General features: G+C 41.4%; 1 protein-coding gene across 1 annotated transcript in view; it reads left to right on the forward strand.

The window, feature by feature from the left end:
- SLC35F4 (solute carrier family 35 member F4) overlaps positions 1-20,008 on the forward strand; it is a 248,266-nt gene that overhangs the window by 200,978 nt on the left and 27,280 nt on the right. Inside the window, exon 2 of the mRNA XM_087448449.1 lies at positions 17,616-17,801. Coding sequence (XP_087304575.1) covers positions 17,616-17,801 — 186 coding nt within the window. The remainder of the gene's footprint in view (positions 1-17,615; positions 17,802-20,008) is intronic.

A 20,008-nucleotide genomic window follows, 5' to 3' on the forward strand; every position in this document is an offset into this window, starting at 1 on the left:
TGATCTCTTTGGGAAATGTTCGAAAGTGGACCCTAAATTTCTTTGGGTTTTCCTAGGTTAAAGTGAATATTTCAGAACCATCAAGACAGGCCTTTACATTGTATGGCCAATGAATCTCTGTTTGCTGTTGGCATCAGAGAGACTGGAGTGACATGAGGGGGAAGTGAAGTTGGTGCATCTTAGAGATTCTCCCCCTCCTTCTTCACCTGGGAATCAGCCAGCTGTCTTCCAGGGGAAAACTTGCCACCAGGTGTTAAGCAAAGGTAATGGCCAGCTATACCTCCTCAAGAATGTCTGCCATTGGCTTCTTAAGGGAAGCTGGCAAGAATTCCAGAAAATCTTCCTAAGTGCTCTCAGTAGGACCCCCTCTGAGAACAGATTGTCCCCCATAGAGTTGGTGCAATACAAAGAGAAGTAGTGAGTGAAAGCGGGAAGGACAGGTGAGGAGAGAGCTGCGGGGTGGGCGCATGTGAAGGCCCTGGAGAGTCGGGATCAGACAGGGCTCTTGACTGGAAGCCTCAGAAGTCGGTTATGACGGATTAGCAAAAGGGAGATTTACCGGGTGGACTGGGAGGAGAAACTCACAGAACCTTAGGAAGTGTGCAGGAACTGAGAGGCCTTCAGAGCCAAGCAGCCGGGACAGTCTGCCAGGATGCTGCTGTCGCCATCACTACCCAACACCCTGACCCAACACCTGCTGCCTCTGTGGCTCCGGAACTGGAACCATCCTGGCTTCCCCAGGATCCAGCGTTCTGGAGGGGAGGTCTGATCAGCTGAAAGAGAGTCATGCCTGCATGCTGTTGCCAGGGGCGGGGAGAGGGATTTGGTTTCCTTTAGCTTCCACTGTGGGATAGGGGGCACTTTCCCACAAAATGTAATGTGGGAGCTGAAATGCGAAGGGAGCTAGGTGCTGGGCAGTTAAAAATAGGACAGAGGGCCAAGGTGTGCTCCTTAAAAACATTCAGGGAGTTGTTAACGGAGCTCAGAGACTTTTTAAAATTATTTGTTCTTTTGCAATGAAAAACACTTTCTGTTTTCTGGGAAATTATTTATGACCAGGACTATCACCAAAAAAATTTTAAAGGCAATTTTGCGGTATTTCTGCTGATTCATATCTAGGATCAGCAAAATAGATTCAAAATTCTTTCCTAGGTACCTTGGGAATACTTAACAATCCATTTCAGATTTCTATGAATGTTCAGCAGAAATCATCAAGGTTACCCCATAATCTAATTCTACAGATGACAGGGGGTGTAAGGAGAAACAAGGCTGAGTAGTCAGACAGAGACTGGGTATGGACACGATAAGAGGCAGCTGGAATTAGGAAAACACCTTCAGACTGAACGAAACACGGGTGCGACTAGGGCCATAGCTGAGGGAAGGTGGTCATCCTCGGGGAGCACTGAGGAAATAAAAGCTTGATACTGGAGGGAGACGGAGGGCCAGAAAGGATCTAAACAAGCACGTGTTAAGGTTGATATTTTATTGGGGGAAAAGGGAGCCAGAAGAAATGCATCTTGATCCCAACCTCTTCTTTACACATCCAGAACCTGTGCTTGACAAATGTCAGTGTTGCCTAAGCAAGAACGGAGCTCCTCTGGCACACACAGGCCCAGGGTAAGGGGTGCTCCGTTTGCACTGCACAAAGGTGAGGTCATGACCAGGGAGCAACTATGACCAGTGTACATGCACAAGATACTGTTATTACTGACATTCTTTCTACCCTTACCATGTGAATCCCTGGACCTTAGCAGGAGTTAAAGGGTCCCACTGCAAGACACGTTTCTAAAGGGGACCTCCCACCTCTCTTTGAACAACTCCCAAGTAGGTGTCTTCCCTCCAGGTTCTCTCTCTTCTGTGCATCCTGCCCTCTCCTGCCAGTTTTGCCTTCATGAGACTCTGCTTCCATCCCATCATCCCTCTTCAAAATACCTCTTTTGCCCTCAATAACTAAAAGGGCAAAATCCCGACTTGCCTTTGTTGGAAGCTGCTCCAGGCTCTCTTTCTATCCAAACCCTGCCCTGCTCTGGGGTCTGCTGGAGTCCACTGTGCTCTACTAAGCGTTTTCTAACTGTCCAGGCTGAAATGAATCTCTCCGCTGTCTGAACAATAATTGTCCTTATTTTCTGTACCACTGAACTGTTTCCCCTTCATATTCTTAGGTGTTCTTGTGAATATATATCCTCTTAACTTCCCAACAACACTGCTAGCTTCTTGCCTACAGATGGAGCTCAACCACACTGATTAGCTGAAATGGGAAGGCAGAGAAGGACACTGGAAGGAACATGGGCTTTGGAACTGGTCACGCCTGACCTTTAAACTTGGGCTATTGGAGATTCACCTTCCTTGTCTGTAAAATGTAAAATCCACCCCCCAATATTGTTGTGATGTCTGGAGATCATACATGTAAAGCTCTTGGCACATGGTAGGTGTTAAATAAGTGCGAGGCCTTTTTATTGTTACATTGTAAAAATAGGGAGTAGTGATATACTCTTTAGTTCCTTTTTGTTGTTTTTTTTTTGAAATGTGTGGTACATATCTGGACTACATTTATTTATTTATTTACTTTTTTGTTTATTGCAGTAACATTGGTTTATAACATTGTATAAATTTCAGGTGTACATCATTATACTTCTATTTCTGCATAGATTACATCATGTTTACCACCCAAATACTAATTACAACCCATCACCACACACATGTGCTGAATTATCCCTTTCGCCCTCCTCCCTCCCCCCTTCCCCTCTGGTAACCACCAATCCAATCTCTGTCTCGATGTGTTTGTTTATTGTTGTTATTATCTACTACTTAATGAAGGAAATCATATGGTACTTGACCTTCTCCCTCTGACTTATTTCACTTTGCATAATACCCTCAATGTCCATCCATGTTGTCACAAATGGCTGGATTTCATCGTTTCTTATGGCTGAGTAGTATTCCATTGTGTATATATACCACATCTTCTTTATCCATTCGTCTCTTGATGGGCACTTAGGTTGCTTCCAAGTCTTGGCTATTGTGAATAACACTGCAGTGAACACAGGGGTGCATGTATCTTTACGCATGGGTGTTTTCAAGTTCTTTGGATAAATATCCAGCAGTGGAGTAGCTGGATCATATGGTAGTTCTATCCTTAATTTTTTGAGGAATCTCCATACTGTTTTCCATAGTGGCTGTACCAGTTTGCACTCCCACCAGCAGTGTATGAGAGTTCCCTTCTCTCCACATCCTCTCCAACACATGTTGTTTCCTGTCTTGTTAATTATAGCATTCTGATGGGCGTGAGGTGATATCTCATTGTAGTTTTGATTTGCATTTCCCTGATAGTTAATGATTTTGCACATCTTTTCATGTGCCTGTTGGCCATCTGTATATCTTCTTTGGAGAAATGTCTGTTCAGGTCTTTGGCCCATTTTTTAATTGGGTTGGTAGTTTTTTTGCTGTCGAGATGCATCAGTTATTTATATATTTTGGAGATTAACCCCTTATCAGATGTATGGTTTGTGAATATCTTCTCCCAATTGTTAGGTTGTCTTTTTGTTTTGTTGATGGTTTCCTTTGCTGTGTAGAAGTTTTTTAGTTTGATGTAGTCCCATTTGTTTATTTTTTCTATTGTTTTTCTTGCCCGGTCAGACATGGTGCTTGAAAATACGTTGCTAAGACCCATGTCGAAGAGCTTACTGCCTATGTTTTCTTCGAGAAGTTTCATAGTTTCAGGTCTTACATTCAAGTCTTTAATCCATTTGGAGTTAATTCTTGTGTATGGTGTAAGGTAAGGGTCTATTTTCTTTTTTTTGCATGTAGCTGTAGTTTTCCCAACAGCATTTGTTGAAGAGACTTTCTTTTCTCCATTGTATGTTCTTGGCTCCTTTGTCGAAGATTAGCTGTCCATAGATGTGTGGGTTTATTTCTGGGCTTTCGATTCTATTCCATTGATCTGTGCATATGTTTTTGTGCCAGTACCATGCTGTTTTGGTTACTAGAGCTTTGTAGTATATTTTGAAATCAGGGAGTGTGATACCTCCAGCTTTATTCTTTTTTCTCAGGATTCCTTTAGCTATTCGGGGTCATTTGTTGTTCCATATAAATTTTAGGATTCTTTGTTCTATTTCTGTGAAAAATGTTGTTGGAACTTTGATAAGGATTGCATTGAATCTATAGATTGCTTTAGGAAGTATGGACATCTTAACTATGTTAATTCTTCCCATCCAAGAGCACGGACTATCTTTCCATTTCTTTGTGTCTTCTTCAATTTCTTTCAGCAATGTTTTATAGTTTTCAGTGTACAGATCTTTCACCTCTTTGGTTAAGTTTATTCCTAGGTATTTTATTCTTTTTGTTGCAATTGTAAATGGGATGGTATTCTTAATTTCTCTTTCTGCTACTTCCTTGTTAGTGTATAGAAATGCAACTGATTTTTGTATGTTGATTTTGTATCCTGCAACTTTACCGTATTTGTTTATTACTTCTAAAAGTTTCTTGGATGATTCTTTAGGGTTTTCTATATATAAAATCATGTCATCTGCAAATAGTGACAGTTTCACTTCTTCCTTTCCAGTTTGGGTCCCTTTTATTTCTTTTTCTTGCCTGATTGCTCTGGCTAGGACCTCCAGTAGTAAGTTAAATAGGAGTGGTAACAGTGGGCATCCTTGTCTGGTTCCTGTTCTTAGAGGGATAGCTTTCAGTTTTTACCATTGAGGATGATATTAGCTGTGGGTTTCTCATATATGGCCTTTATTATGTTGAGGTACTTTCCTTCTATACCCATTTTATTCAGAGTTTTTATCATAAATGGATGCTGTATCTTCTCAAATGCTTTCTCTGCATCTATTGAGATGATCATATGATTTTTATTCTTCATTGTATTAATGTGGTCTATCAGGTTGATTGATTTGCGAATGTTGAACCATCCCTGCATACCTGGAATAAATCCCACTTGATCATGGTGTATAATCTTTTTAATGTATTGTTGTATGCAATTTGCTAGTATTTTGTGGAGGATTTTTGCATCGATGTTCATCAGTGATATTGGCCTGTGATTTTCTTTTTTTGTGTTGTCCTTGTCTGGTTTGGTATCAGGGTAATGTTGGCTTCGTGGAATGAGTTAGGGAGCTTCCCCTCCCCCCCAATTTTTTGGAAGAGTTTGAGAAGGATAGGTATTAAGTCTTCTTTGAATGTTTGGTAGAATTCACCAAGGAAGCCGTCAGGTCCTGGACTTTTTTTGGGGGGGAGGTTTTTGATTACTGTTTCGATCTCCTTACTGGTTATTGATCTATTCAAATTCTCTATTTCTTCTTGATTCAGTTTTGGAAGGCTGAATGATTCTAAGAATTTATCCATTTCTTCCAGATTGTCGAATTGGTTGGCATATAGTTTTCATAGTATTCTCTTATAATCTTCTGTATTTCTGAGGTGTCTGTTGTAATTTTTCCTCTTTCATTTCTGATTTTACTTATTTGAGCCTTCTCTCTTTTTTTCTTGGTGAGTCTAGCTAAAGGTTTGTCAATTTTATCTTTTCAAAGAACCAGCTCTTGGTTTTATTAATTTTTTCTATTTTTTTTTAGTCTCTATTTCACTTATTTCTGCTCCGATTTTTATTATTTCCCTTCTTCTACTGATTTTGGGCTTTGTTTGTTCTTCTTTTTCTGGTTCCTTTAGGTGCATTGTTGGATTATTTATTTGAGATTTTTCTTGTTTGTTGAGATAGGCCTGTATCGCTATAAACTTCCCTTTTAGAACCCCTCTTGCCATATCCCATAAATTCTGGCATGTCGTATTTTCATTTTCATTTGTTTCCAGGTATTTTTTGATTTCTCCTTTGATTTCTTCATTGACCCAATCGTTGTTCAGTAGCATTTTGTTTAATCTCCATGTATTTGTGGCTTTTCTGATTTTATTCCTATAGTTGATTTCTAGTTTCATACCATTGTGGTCAGAAAAGATGCTTGGTATTATTTCAATCTTCTTAAATTTATGGAGACTTGTTTTGTGGCCTAATATGTGATCAATCCTGGAGAATGTTCCATGTGCATTTGAAAAGAACATGTATTCTTCGGTTTTTGGATGGAATGCTCTGTATATATCTACTAGGTCCATCTGTTCAAGTGTGTCATTTAAGGCCAATGTTTCCTTATTGATCTTCTGTTTGGATGATCTATCCATCGGTGTAGGTGGAGTGTTAAAGTCCCCTACTATTATTGTTATTGTCTATTTCTCTTTTTATGTCTGTTAATAATTGCTTTATATATTTAGGTGCTCCTATGTTGGGTGCATAGAGGTTTACAAGTGTTATATCCTCTTGTTGGATTGTTCCCTTGGTCATTATGTAATGCCCTTCTTTGTCTCTTTTTACAGTTTTTGTTTTCAAGTCTATTTTGTCTGATATGAGTACTGCTACCCCAGCTTTCTTTTCATTGCCATTTGCGTGGAGTATCTTTTTCCATCCCTTCACTTTCAGTTTGTGAGTGTCTTTAGGTCTGAAGTGTGTCTCTTGTATGCCAGCATATATATGGGTCTTGTTGTTTTATCCAGTCAGCCAGCCTATGCCTTTTAATTGGAGCATTTAGTCCACTGATGTTTAAACTAGCTATTGATAAGTATGTACTTACTGCCATTTTTTAACGTTTTTTTTTTTTCTCAGTGTTTTAGTAGTCCTCCATACAGAATTGATGGTCTCTTTAGTTTGACCTGTCTGAAAGCTCTACTCTTTAACTCCTTTCCTCCCTTATTTTATGTTTTTGATATCATATCTAAACTCTTTTTTGTGCTTTTGTATCCATTACCCTCTTATTATGGAATAGATAATTTTTCCTATTTTTGATCTTCTCTTTTCCCCTTAAATCTGTCCCTTTAACATTTCTTGTAGCACTGGTTTCTTGGTGACAAACTCCTTTAATTTTTGCTTGTCTGGGAAACTTTTTCTCTCTCCTTCCATTTTGAATGATAACTTTGCCGGGTAGAGTATTCTTGGCTGTAAGTTTTTTCCTTTAGCACTTTAAATATATCGTGCCACTCTCTTCTAGCCTGTAAAGTTTCTGCTGAGACATCAGCTGATAGCCTTATGGGGATTCCTTTGTATGTAACTTGTCTTTCTCTTGCAGCTTTTAGGATTCTCTCTTTATCTTTAATTCTGGACATTTTGATTATAATGTGTCTTGGTGTGGGCCTCTTTGGGTTTATCTTGTTTGGGGCTCTCTGTGCTTCCTGTACCTGGATGTCTGTTTCCTTCCTTAGGTTAGGGAAGTTTTCATCTATTATTTCATCAAATAGATTCTCTGCCCCTTTGTGTCACTCTTCTCCTTCTGGGACACCTATAACCCAGATGTTAGTATGCTTGATGTTGTCCCAGAGGTCCCTTAGACTGTCCTCACTCTTTTAAATTCTCTTTTCTTTTACCTGTTCAGCTTGGGTAATTTCTTCTAGTCTTTTGTCCAGCTCACAGATCCGTTCTTCTGTATCCTCTACTCTGCTTTTGAGTCCCTCTAGTGAATTTTTTATTTCCAGTATTGTATTCTTCATTTCTGATTGGTTCTTTTTTATATCTTCCATTTCTTTGTTGACATTCTCACTGAGTTCATCTATTCTTCTCCCCAGATCAGTGAGCATCCTTAACACTCTTCGTTTGAACTCTCTGTCAGGTAGGTTGCTCATTTCTGTTTCACTTAGTTCCTTTTCTGGGGTTTTGTCCTGTTCCCTTACTTGGAATGTATTCCTTTGCCTTCTCATTTTGCTTCTTTCTCTGTGCTTGTGTCTGTGTATTAGGTAGGTCAGCTACGTCTCCTGCTCTTGGATAGGTGACCTTATACAAGTGATGCCTTAGGAGGCCTGCAGTGTGCTTCCCTCAGTTCTCAATGTTCCAAGAGTGACCCCTATGTGGGCTATGTGTGTCCTTCTGTTGTGGCCTGTTTGCTCTCCCTGTAGGCGCCCAGGGAGGTTGAGTTATGATCCTGGCCAGCTGTTGTAATGCTCAGCTGCCTGTAGTTGTTGTGGGCCCTTCAGTCCCTTTATCGGGTGTGGGAAGCCCCAGCACAGTTGGCTGCAAGTTCTAATATCACATTAGTGTTGCAGTATTTCTTTTAAGTGAGTAGGCCCCCAGCATGGCAGGTTGTTAGGCTCAGGGGCTTACAACTGCTATAAGCCTCCAGGCTTTAGGGGCTCTTGTCAGCTCTCTGAGGATTGCAGCTGGGTGGGGCTGGCCTCAGGCACGAGAGCACCCAACTGTTTCATGCTTTGGAAGGTGGGACAAACCCTCTATGTGGGTCTTTGAGAAGCACAAGTCTTCTGCAGCTGACACGCCCCACTGCCCACAGGTCCACACACACAGTCAACACAGTCCTGCCCCGTGTGCACACCCTGACCTCCTGAAGTGGACCCAGTCTCTCCAAGGTGGGAGCCCCACACACTCCACCACCGCCCTACACTCTCCACCCACTCCTTATGCACGGCCTGCCCCACTGAAGTGGGCTTGGTCACCAGGCTGCAGAGAATCCAGTCACCAATCTATGCAGGCCCACAAGTTGCCCGAGGGCTTGTTGTTGGGTGGGGGCCAGTCTCTAGGGTGGGCTGCCTGCCCTGGCTGAGCTGGATTAAATCCGTGCTCTAGTGGGTGGGGCAGACCCTGGGCTAGCAGGCCCCAGGGAGAACTCCAATGGCATCCATGTCAGCACACCCACACCAGGCCACAACAATGGCCGCCGCCAATGTCCCAGTCCCTGGAGAGGTCTCACCTCTCACTGCAATGCACTCAGAGCCTATTAGGTGAGTCTCTTTTCACCAAAGCACTGTGCACCTTTCTTTCTGGTGATTTTAGGTTGCTTTCTGAAACGGGTGAGTTTGTGCGTGGGCCCTTTCAGAGCTGGTTTTAATTTCTTTTTGAACCAGCTTTTCTGGGGGTACTCCCCAATGTTTTAGTAGCAGGCAAAGTCAGATATTATGCCACTTGTCTCGATTGTGCTGGGTCCACAAAATGCCCACAGCGGGGGCGCTCCCTGGCTCAGGGCCCCACTCCTCCAGGGAGGGCTGCAGACCTGTGGGCTGCTCCCGGGCGGCCATGAGGTGCTGCGGCTTGTGAAGGCAGCATTTTTCCTCTCCAGAAGGGAGTTTCTGCCTCTTCTACCTCAATTAGGATTGTCCTTTGTTGCAGGAGTTCCTCTTATCCAGCTTTCAGTTCTCTCTCATGGGTAATTTTTCCACGAGTAGTTGTAAATTGGCTGTGTCTGCAGGAGGAGGTGAGTTCAGAGTCTGCCTATGCCGCCATCTTGACTTCTCTCCTCTCTTTAGTTTCAAAGTTAGTTATAAGTAGAGAAAATAAGTCATATTCCAGATAGGATAAATTAATACTGTTTTAGGGACAAGATGTGTGTAGCAGAAATATAACAATTATTAGTCCTTTCTTCCAAGTACAGATTTTAAGTATATAAAAATGAATTAGCTTTTAATTGGTTTAACAAGTCACTTTAATATACATGTATAAATACTCAAATATTTAAGATTTATATTTTGAAAATCTAGGTTTTAGATAATGGGCATTTGATTACCATTTGCAATATGATAATTAGCAAATCAGAAATTTTTTAAATATGAAACATATAAGTCATACAAAATATGGATAATAATATAACCAACAGTCAGGTTATTTTAAAAGATATTTCTCTATGAAATGATTCAAGAGTGTTCAGAGCTACAGAGAGTGAAAAGTACTTGATAAAGAAAATGGTACTGTGCTGCAGCTTTCAGCCATTAAAGAATAAGGTGGTACAGACTGAAATGGAAAGTTGGTATATTTCTTGTGCATTAACCATCCACTGTGCTGACCCCTTTCAATAATTCTAGGGCTAAGTGTTTACCTAAGAAGAGAGTAAGTTTTTGGCAAATTCCACATGGACTTCTATGAAAACTCAACCAATACTGATGACAGCAAATATTCCCTTACTACAAGGAATATTTGCTGCCATTGTAATTCAATGAAATATGAGTTTAAAAATAAGCTGAAATATAGCTTTTCACATAATCTTTTATTGATTATTGATATCTTATCTCTTTTTATAAGACAAAATGTCAAAGTGATAATTATGGCTTCCAACCAACTCCAAGTCAAAATTCAGGATTACATTTCTATCTTTGATGTTTCTTCAGTGATTATAACATCTTCACAGAAAAGATCATGGATCTTTAAAAGAAACACACATAAAAAATTAGTTGAAAATAGTCAAAGCTAGTTTTATGCTTAAAATATGATTTGCAAGAGACTGGTTGGAAGAATCATCAATCAGAGGCTTAAAGCTAGAAGATCATGTGGTCTAACCCCTGATTCCGTAGTTATAATATTATTATTGTAGAAACATGGTATATGGGATGCCTCCTCTTTGCCCCTCCAGGTTCTCTCACCACCTCTCTCCCACCTCTCTGTCTGGCAGCCGAACTGTAAGGACTACAGCAACAGGCTCTCTTGCTCTTCTCTGGGTTCAGTTTATTGACCAGTGGAGAATCCCTACAGGATATCAAAGGAAGGGAGTATTTTCAGGATCCCCCAGCCAGATGCCTACCTTAATGAAAAGTCCTAACTCAAATCAGGCAACCCTCTCCTTCCAGATTTTTCTAATCACTCCCTCCCCTGTCCCTTCAGGCCCAAGAGTAGTAAGAGCTGTTGCTTAACCTGGATACTGCCCTACCCCTATGGTTTCTCACACACAGTGGTTCTCAAATTTTAACTTGCATTGGAACCACCTGGAAGGCTCCTTATACCACAAGTTACCCCCCCACTGCAGAGTCTCTGATTCAAAAGGTCTGAGGAGGCTGCCGAGAATTTGCATTTCTAACAAGCTCCCAGGTGATGCTGCAGTCGGGGACTTAGAGTCCAACTGCCCTTAAAGCCCTATACCTTGCCCACCCTTTTAATAATTACCCTAATTTGAGTTCGCTCTCTCTTCCTTCTGGAACCTTGACTAACATAAATGGCTATAAAAAAGTTAATTGAAAATAGAGTTTGTTTTATGCTTAAACATAATTTGCAGGTGTTTGTTTGAAACATCTTTAAATCAAAGAAGAAAAAACTGTAGGAATTTAGGAAGTCATTTTGTCCAATCCTTAAATTTCAGAGCAGAAAGAACGTAGTCAAAGGGAGGTCAGGTGATTTACCTGAGACAACATAGCCAATCGGTGTCCTGCCTTTCAGGGAAGCCTTTCCAGAATACTATGCTGCCTCTTATCATATAGCAGCTCCCACCCCACCCCCAACCCCACCCCCATCCCCATCCCCTGGATTGTGTAATCGCCTTTTGAATTCCATTATCTCTGCCTGTAGGTTTGGGCACCAGAGCTACACGTGATGTTTCAGGTAAGCACGCACCATAGTTTGGGGCTAGTCAGGAAAACATTTCTAGCTCAGTTTTCAGTATAGTGCTTAGTCGAACCAAATGTTTCATTGACATTGAGCAGAGAACTGCTCATAGGAGATAAGAGTCCATGGCAGGGCCCTTGTTTGAATGATTTCTGAGACTCTGGTCTATTATCTTCCAAGTCATCTTGCACTTGCTCACACAGAAACTTATCTGACACTTTGCTTCTTCCTCATCTACTTTCCAAAGATCTCTTCCTAGTTAATCTTTATCGGCTTGGTCTCGCAGGTTGTTAGCCGAGAACCCAACACCTGACACTCCATCTGTTTAGAAACAGCCATTGCTTTCCTCAGCAGCTGTAGTTCTTCTTGGCCCTTTTTGCTTGAAGTTTTAAGTGGACACCCAAGGCCCTCTCTGCCCAGCTCCACCCCCTCCACTCCTGGGAGCTGCAGCCTATTGCAGTGTTTTCTGGCCACAGAAATTGGACCAGGAGTCGGTATAAGACACAAGTTCTATCCTCAAGATTTTTGATTCTGGGCAACTAGATTTCTCCCAGGAATCTAAAGCTGTGAGATTGGACACTTGGGAGCTTTGAACAACCAAATTTTCTGCAGACAAAGGCAAGCGGCAGCCAAGTGAGAAGAAATGAAGCTGGCACCCAGCAGAGAGAGATGGGGAGACTGTTCGACTCCACGACGCCCCGGGTTCCAGTTGTTGCTGAGGTTTAGGGACATTCCTGGCCGTCCTGTCCCTTGGCTGCTAAGCTCCTAAAAACTCCCCATTTTTGCTTAAACCAATTCAGTTTGGATTTCTATTATATGAAGTCAAATGTTCTAATTGATAAAGTACCACTAATGGTCATTTTTGTTTACCTGCTCAATATTAGTTATAATAGTCTGCATTTATTGAGTACATTCTATGGGCCATTTAATCCGCACAACAATCTTCAAAGGTGGGTATAACAGGAGAGAAAACTGAGGCTGAGAGAGATTACATGGCCATCTTCTGGCTCAATATTGTACAGTGATACATGGCTGAGCCCAGATTCTTACTAGGTCTCCCAGATTTAAACCAGTCTGAGTTCCTAACCACTATGTTCTGTCTGCATCTCAATTAGACCAAAGTTCTTTTTTGAATAACAGGCAAGGGTAGAATAATGGGATTTTCAATGCTCTTTTGTGCTCAGAATCCAGCATCTTTGAGCTGATCATCTTACCATTAAGTTTCATAGCCTGCACTTTACACCTCTGAGTATTTGCTCCTACAGTTTCCTCTGACTCTATTGCCTATTCCTCAGCCTAAAACTCTGCCTGGGAAAGTCCTGCTCAACCTTCAAAGCCAACTTTGATATCACCTCCCACAGAGCCTTCCCTGCTCCAGACTGAATGAATCACTCACTCCCTTTCTTCTTGCTCTCCATCCAGTTCACATTAAATTATGGTGAATTGGCTACACATCTGACGCTAATACTACGTTGAGAGCTCCATGCAGGCATGGACTGTGTATTCGTTGTTTGTCTAACTCCTGCTCCTGACACAATACCTGCCCTAGAATGCCCTAGGTGCTTGATAACTACTTGTTGAGTTGATTTTGGAAGCATACAGAGTCTAACCAATGCAGATGAAGAAATTGTATTCGTGTGCCTGGACAAATATGGAAAATGGCACAAGAGGGCCCTACTGCTATGGCTCAGGTGAGCAGATGTCTTTACACAAGAAATGGGGGACCATCTGATGTGACTCATGAGAGACTTCTGACCGATCACACCCAATACAGTTTACTCTCAATATCTATTAAAGTCTGAACACTGTTCCCTAACTGAATTTGCAATGCCCAGGCACTGACTGTGGCATATATAATAGAAAATAGATATGATTTATTTATGATCCTTGACTGCATCCCAGGTGACATTCTGAATATTTTTGTCAGGGCTGGCTTTATATTAATTGAGTGGCATAAGACCATATAGGATGGGGCAGCGTCTTTATTTCCAGGATTGGAGATGACTGTTTCATGGCCCAAGTCCTGAACATGTCGCTGGGCCTGGCTCTGAAGTTTAAAGTCTGCCTTTTTAGGACAATGATTAAAATGTCTCTGGTGGCTGAACTACTCTTGGATCTCTTCCACAAATCAGCCAGTGGAAGGCAGCTGGCAGCAGGCAATGGGCGTTAAGCTAAATTGTGGGAGGTACAGGAGGCAGGACATAATACCTCAGCGAAAATGAGAAAGCAAGAGAAATCATTAGTTTGGTTTATAAATCCAACGCTTGCTAGCTACACACGATTTACCAACTTTTTAGGTAATCATGCCCAATATTTTATCTCAATTTACTACCCAACCTGTTTTTGGACTTCTTCCTTTCCACTTGAAATTGCCAAATGATCACAAAATGAAACCGGATATTAACCTAAGAAAACATGAGAAGGCACAGCTCAAAAAAAATAATAAATTATAAAAGATACTTGAAAAATAAATTAAGAATGACTCTTGGAGTACTTGAGTGTCAGCCCCTCTTGAAGAGCATGAATAAATGAGAGTTCACTGAATTTTAGACAGCATCTTGTTATTGAATTTGAAATATTCAATTAGAAACGTAGTTAGGAAAGGTACGAGAAATATTTTGAATATGTAAAATAAGCATCTTATGTATTTCTGACATTTTTATAATAACACTATTAACAGCATTAATTTAAGCATAGTAATCAGTAAGTAATGCTTCTGTTGATTTTTTGAGTAGCTGTATATTTATTTTTTTAATCCAAGATTAAATAATAAAATTTAATTGGTTAACTCGAGGCACTTAATAATAGATGGTACACCTAACTACATTTTTATATCCTTCTACTTATTTTTCCCAAGATTGAGGAAAAAAAATTAAAAAAAAGAAAAAAACCCAAGATATACTTTTGTCATAGATGAAGAGGCCTGGACTGTGGAACTAACACTTGCTTCTAAGTTACACTGCTGTCCTACTATGTTCTTGTTACAGATGATGGTTCAGGAACTCAAGCTTTCTTGTTTTGGACACCACTGCTTTTTGAGGTTCTGATCTGAGTGCTTCAAATCAGATTACTCACATAGTACAAAACATTATGTATTCAAAGCCAAATTAAAGCCAAGATGTCATTGCTATTTCAAGATTTTTCTCTTCATCTGACAGTTTTCTACCTCCTTTCTCCCATCTCAGAGGCACAGACCCCAAGACATAGCCTTCATGACCCAGACGGAATGATAGCCTCTGTATTCCACCTCGTATCAGTGAGAATAAAGAAACTCATAACTTACAAGCAAGAACAAACACAAACGCCCCAGAGAGTGGTCAGAGCAATACACCTATCTTGGAGCTGATGCCCATCAGTGCCCAAGTTTATTCTGGTACCCTACATCTAATCACCCCTGTATCCTCATCAGAATCAACAGGTATTGTTTGAGGTCACACTGTGCATAGAACATTTTACCTGGTTCTTAGAGATTATTAAAAAAAGAGTAAGATAGATACAGAAATAATTATGGATATATGTATACATGTAGATTGACATACATATTTCCTAGCTCTGACAACTGAGACGACCTAGATTGAGGGGAACCCCCATAACAATGAGCACACTCACAGCCAGATCTTCGTTTCTAAACACCATTCTCCAATGAGATGAAATAGGGATCCTTGGAGAAATGACTGATTCTAGGAGCGGGGCAGGGAAAATGAAAGATAAGCCTGGAGCATTTTGTAGTGCCAGGAAGTAAGGAAGAGTTCAAAAAACAAAAGAATGGGGACACATCAAAGGAACTCAGACGCCAATCTGAAAGGACTCCCAATGGCCAAAGCTGGAGTAATTTGAGCAAAAGAATAAACAATCCGGGTTTGATCATAACCCAAAGTAGGAAATAAATATACATGAGTCCATACTGACATAAATAAATGATTGAGTAAATAAAGGGAGGAAAAGAGACAAATCTTTTCAGAAGAATTCCAAATAACATATGTAGACACTTTCCCCATCAGAAGATACAGCTTAGCACTTCCCTATCCCTCACCCCAGAGTGTGGGCTGGACTCAGTGACTTGCTTCCAAAGGACAGAGTGTGGAAGGGGAAAAAGACAGTGGAGAAACCTGGTGAACAATTCCTCGGCCCAGTGATCAAGGTTCACATCATCAGTGATAAATCACATTGGTAGCATGCAACGACTGCTGTGTGATAAGGCCACTCTGTCTCTGTGGTATTCTTCCCCAAAATGCACAATCCCAATATAACCAGGAGAAAACCCATCTGACAAACCCCAATGGAGGGACATTGTACAAAATACTTCAACAGCACTTCTCAAAACTGTCAAGGTCATGAAAAAACGGGAAAAACTGAAAACTTGTCACAGACCATAGGCAGCTAAGGAGACTTGATGGCTAAATGTAGTGTGGTGTCCCAGATGGGATCCTGGAACAGAAAAAGGTCATTCATGATAAAACTAGTCAAATCCAAATGAAGTTTGGAGTGTGGGTAATAGTAATGTACCAATGTTAATCTCTTAATTTTGACCTTAACCGTCAAGGTTTATTTAAATGTACGAGGCTTGTGTAAGACGTTAACATTAAAGAAACTGGATGAAGAGTATATGGGAACTCCCTGAACTCCATTTGCAACTTTTCCATAAATGTAAAATTATTCCAAAATTAAAAGTTTATTCAAAAAGAGAGAGAGAAAGTGAGTTTGTGTACGTGTGTGTGTGTGTGTGTGTCTGTGTGTGTGTAGAACAGTCTCTGATGTCAGGCGGCTTACGCAGATGGGGAGAGTCGAAGCATTCACACATGAGAAAGTTAAGTACTGAGGAGCCAGCACATGACTGCTGTCAAAAGGAGCTCAGACAGTAAAAGTTCACAGAAAGTACAGATGCATGTGATCAAACAGGAAAGACCATGTGGACCAATCAGGACTTCATCTTAGCGTTCAAGCATTTGAGTAGATTCTGCATTCCAGGTAGAGAAACAGCCCAAAGGCTTAAAAGCCATCAGTACTGAGTAAGGCGTCAGAACACAGGCAGAACGAGCTTCATTGGAGTGGAGTGTTCAGTTTGGGGCAGGGCTGGCTACATAATTTGAGGTCCCAGGACAAAATGAAAATGTAGGGCCCCTTATTCAAAAAGCAGAAAAATGGCTTTTTCCTTTCTTATGTTTTCTCTCTCTCTTCCTTCTTCTCCTCTTCCTTCCTTCCTTCCTTCCTCCCTCCCTCCCTTCCTTCCTCCCTTCCTCTCTCTCTCTCTCCACCCCCGTGCCACAGTGTTTTTTATTTGCTATTTAATGTCTGCTCCCTTGGAGATGGGGCTACTTGCTGGGTGACTGCAGGCCCCCACAGACACTGGGGGCCCCACCTTGAGACCCCAACCCTTCCCACACCAGTGCCTAGGCCCCTGTAAGGTTGCTAGGCAGGGACAAGGTAGTGAGCAGCTAAAAACCCACCCCAGGAGGCAGGGAGACAACAGGAAGCAAGACCATTCCTGAGCTGAGGCTCTAAGTCCCCGTGTGTGCTCCATTATCCCATTAGAACTCACTTACAAAACACAACTTGAAAGAAAAAAGTATTCAGAATTTCCAGATGGCAATTGTAGGCCATCAACCCCCAGGTGTGTGCATGCGGGCTAGAAGGGGACTTCTGAGCCCAGTGCCCTGTGTGACTGCACTGGTCGCAGGCCCATGGAGCCAACCCTGGGTTGGGGATTCATGGAAGGTTAATCAGGATAGGAAAGGACTTAGCCTGTGGAGGATCCTGAAGACTGGGTTTTGGTCTATAACAGTAGATAAAGGCCAGAGGTGATTGAGGAGATACAACTAAGTTGCATTTTAGTGATCAATCTGATGGAAAAGTATATAGTGGATTTGATAGGTGACATTGTTGGCAGCTTTACCAGTGAGAAACTCAACAGTCAGCCTTGGGAAGAAAAGGGAGGAAGCAAGCATAACAAAACACTTTGCTTTCCTTGAGGTAAACTATTCGACTGTGTTAACAGTTATAATTCAGAACAGATATATCAACCCAAACACCATCTTCTAACGTTCATTTCTAGTTAACGGCGTTATCTAAAAAGACTCTTTATCTTAGGGACACAAACCTTGCCAACTTAGTGTTTTCTTTTTAGGAGCCCCTTTTATAAAATTAGAAATGAGCTCAAAGGATGTTCTATCAGGACTGCGATTGTTGCCACCATACGTTTCACTGCCAAGGCGTTTAAATCTATTTCCATTTTTTCCTACAGGAAGTTCTCAAATAGGTGTGAACTCTTTCTTTCCAGGTACCTCTAGATCATCAGTTACTCGATGTAAACCCGGAGCCAACTGCCCCAGTTCACACAGTGGCATCAGTAGACAACTGTCCCCTCTATCTGTCACCGAAGATTCTTCCGCTCCTATTCTTGAACTTCAGAATCGAGGATCCTCTGGAGTTTGTGGACATAGAGTCGAGAGGCAGAACAGATCAGGTATGCTGGTGACCTCCTCTTAACTAATAGTATGTGTAGGTAACCTTCCAACCAGCCATGAAAGATCTCACTATTGGCACAGAACGCAGAGATGCTACATGGACTCTTACGAGTGGGTGTGGGGAAGGTTTAGCAAGTGGGAGGAGGATGAAGGGAAATGTGTAGATTCAATCTATCGGTGGTGTACGGTGTAGCAGAGAAACTGAATATCAAAACCTATCATTGAAGAGCTTAACACATGGTTAAACAGTGACATCTAAGGAGGTTTATAAGGTAACTAGTTTTCTCATCTTCAAGATGACAAAAGCCAGCATCTTTTTTTGTGTGTGTGAGGAAGATCAGCCCTGAGCTAACATCTGATGCCAATCTTCCTCTTTTTTCTGAGGAAGACTGGCCCTGAGCTACCATCCGTGCCCATCTTCCTCTACTTTATATGGGATGCTGCCACAGCATGGCTTGCCAAGCAGTGCGTCGGTGCGCGCCCAGGATCCGAACCGGCAAATCCCTGGCCGCCGCAGCGGAGCGCGCACACTTAACCGCTTGTGCCACCTGGCTGGCGCCAAAAGCAAGCATCTTTTATCTGAACTCTGGGATTCTGTAATAGCACACTGTGCCCATTCTGAGAAGAATAAAAACACCAGTAAAATCACAGACTCTGCTCCTGTCCTCGTCAGGACTGCCAGTCCTTGGAGCCCTCCTACTTTTCCCAATTTTATGTATCCTTCAGGACCCTTCACTTGCCTCCCTGGTCAGCGTTTACTGATCAGTCAAGACTTTTAACCTTTCCTCACATCCACCTGACCACTCACCAGCTCCTGGGTTACTTGGGTTACTGGAATTCCAAATAAATCTCATAACTATACCCATGAGTTTCCCAGCAAATTTATCATTTGTAAATGCAGCTGGGTCCACTAGGCTGCTGCCCAATACTGTTACTTTTGGGTGAACATCTTATTGCCTTCCCCAGAGAATGCTCTCAAGCCCTGAGTGCACACTCACTTCCTCTCATCATATGACCACACTTCTACTTCCCTAAAAGAGCAAAACAATTGTATGTTAACAGATGCTTCCGTCTCTGCCTCAGAACGTCTCTATTCTTTTGTCTGCCAATTACCATTACCGTGGGACCACCTTTGACTTGTGTGTTCTCTACCGTTCCAATGTTAACTCCTTTTCCTGTATCCATGATCACCTCCTCTCCATCTCTTCTCCTGCATGTTCAATATCTCCTTCTTCATTTGTTCCTTCAGCTTGACCAGCAACATATTAAAATCTCTACCATCCTTAAAAACAATAACAGCAAACACAACAAAATACTCCATCCAAAATAAATGAGTAGGAAAAAAAAAAAAAAAAAAGCAAAAAGCCCCCAGAACTTTGAGAAAATTGGCTTAAAAAAACAGAAGAGAAATGGCAATTCAGGGGACTCAGTGAGGGATGGGGGGCAAATGAAGGTATAGAGGAGATGTAAAAGCTTCTTCTAGGGTCCTACTAATTTGAGAAGAGGTTTTTTATATAAGAAAAGATATTTTTCAAAAAGCGACAATATTTTAAAATGGTATCTTGTCAACTATGGACCCCAAGGCTAAAACTCTTTAAAAAAAAAAAGTAAAGAAAATTATATCTTCAATCTTCAGGAAGTTTTAATTGGCTTTAATAAGTTGCAGTAATATTCCTATTATCCCAGTTATCTGCAGAACAGAATATTCCAGTTAACTGAATATGCTGATTAATAAAGAGTTGCCCTATCTATCATATATAGATTACAGATTTCAAAGACTATACCATTAAAGATCACATGGGACATAATTTACTCTTTCTGTGATGATTCAGAGGCACTTGGGGATTTTCCAGGGCACCAAAGAGAAAAGGAGAATAATCTCAAGAGCAGCTCACCATGCTCCATGAATGTTATGGTGCTTAACCTCAGAACGAATCCCATGAGCTGGAGATTATCACTATTTGACAGAGAAAGGAGCTAAGACTGGAATAAAACATGTCCTCAGGGCCATACAATGGCAGGGCTAGGACTTACACTCAAGTTTCCAAATTCCAGTGGCCTCTACCATCAATTTGTATGACTCCAATCAAGGTTCATAGAAATGGATGGAATTCCTGGTAAATCAATTTTAATAATATATACAAAACTATAAAGCTAAGCAGGACTATAGAAAATCATGTTAAAAATTGTCAGAAAAATAGAAGAG

Source organism: Ceratotherium simum, chromosome 24 (genome assembly GCF_057802395.1).
Source record: "Ceratotherium simum simum isolate JZ-2026a chromosome 24, ASM5780239v1, whole genome shotgun sequence".
Lineage (NCBI taxonomy): Eukaryota > Metazoa > Chordata > Mammalia > Perissodactyla > Rhinocerotidae > Ceratotherium > Ceratotherium simum.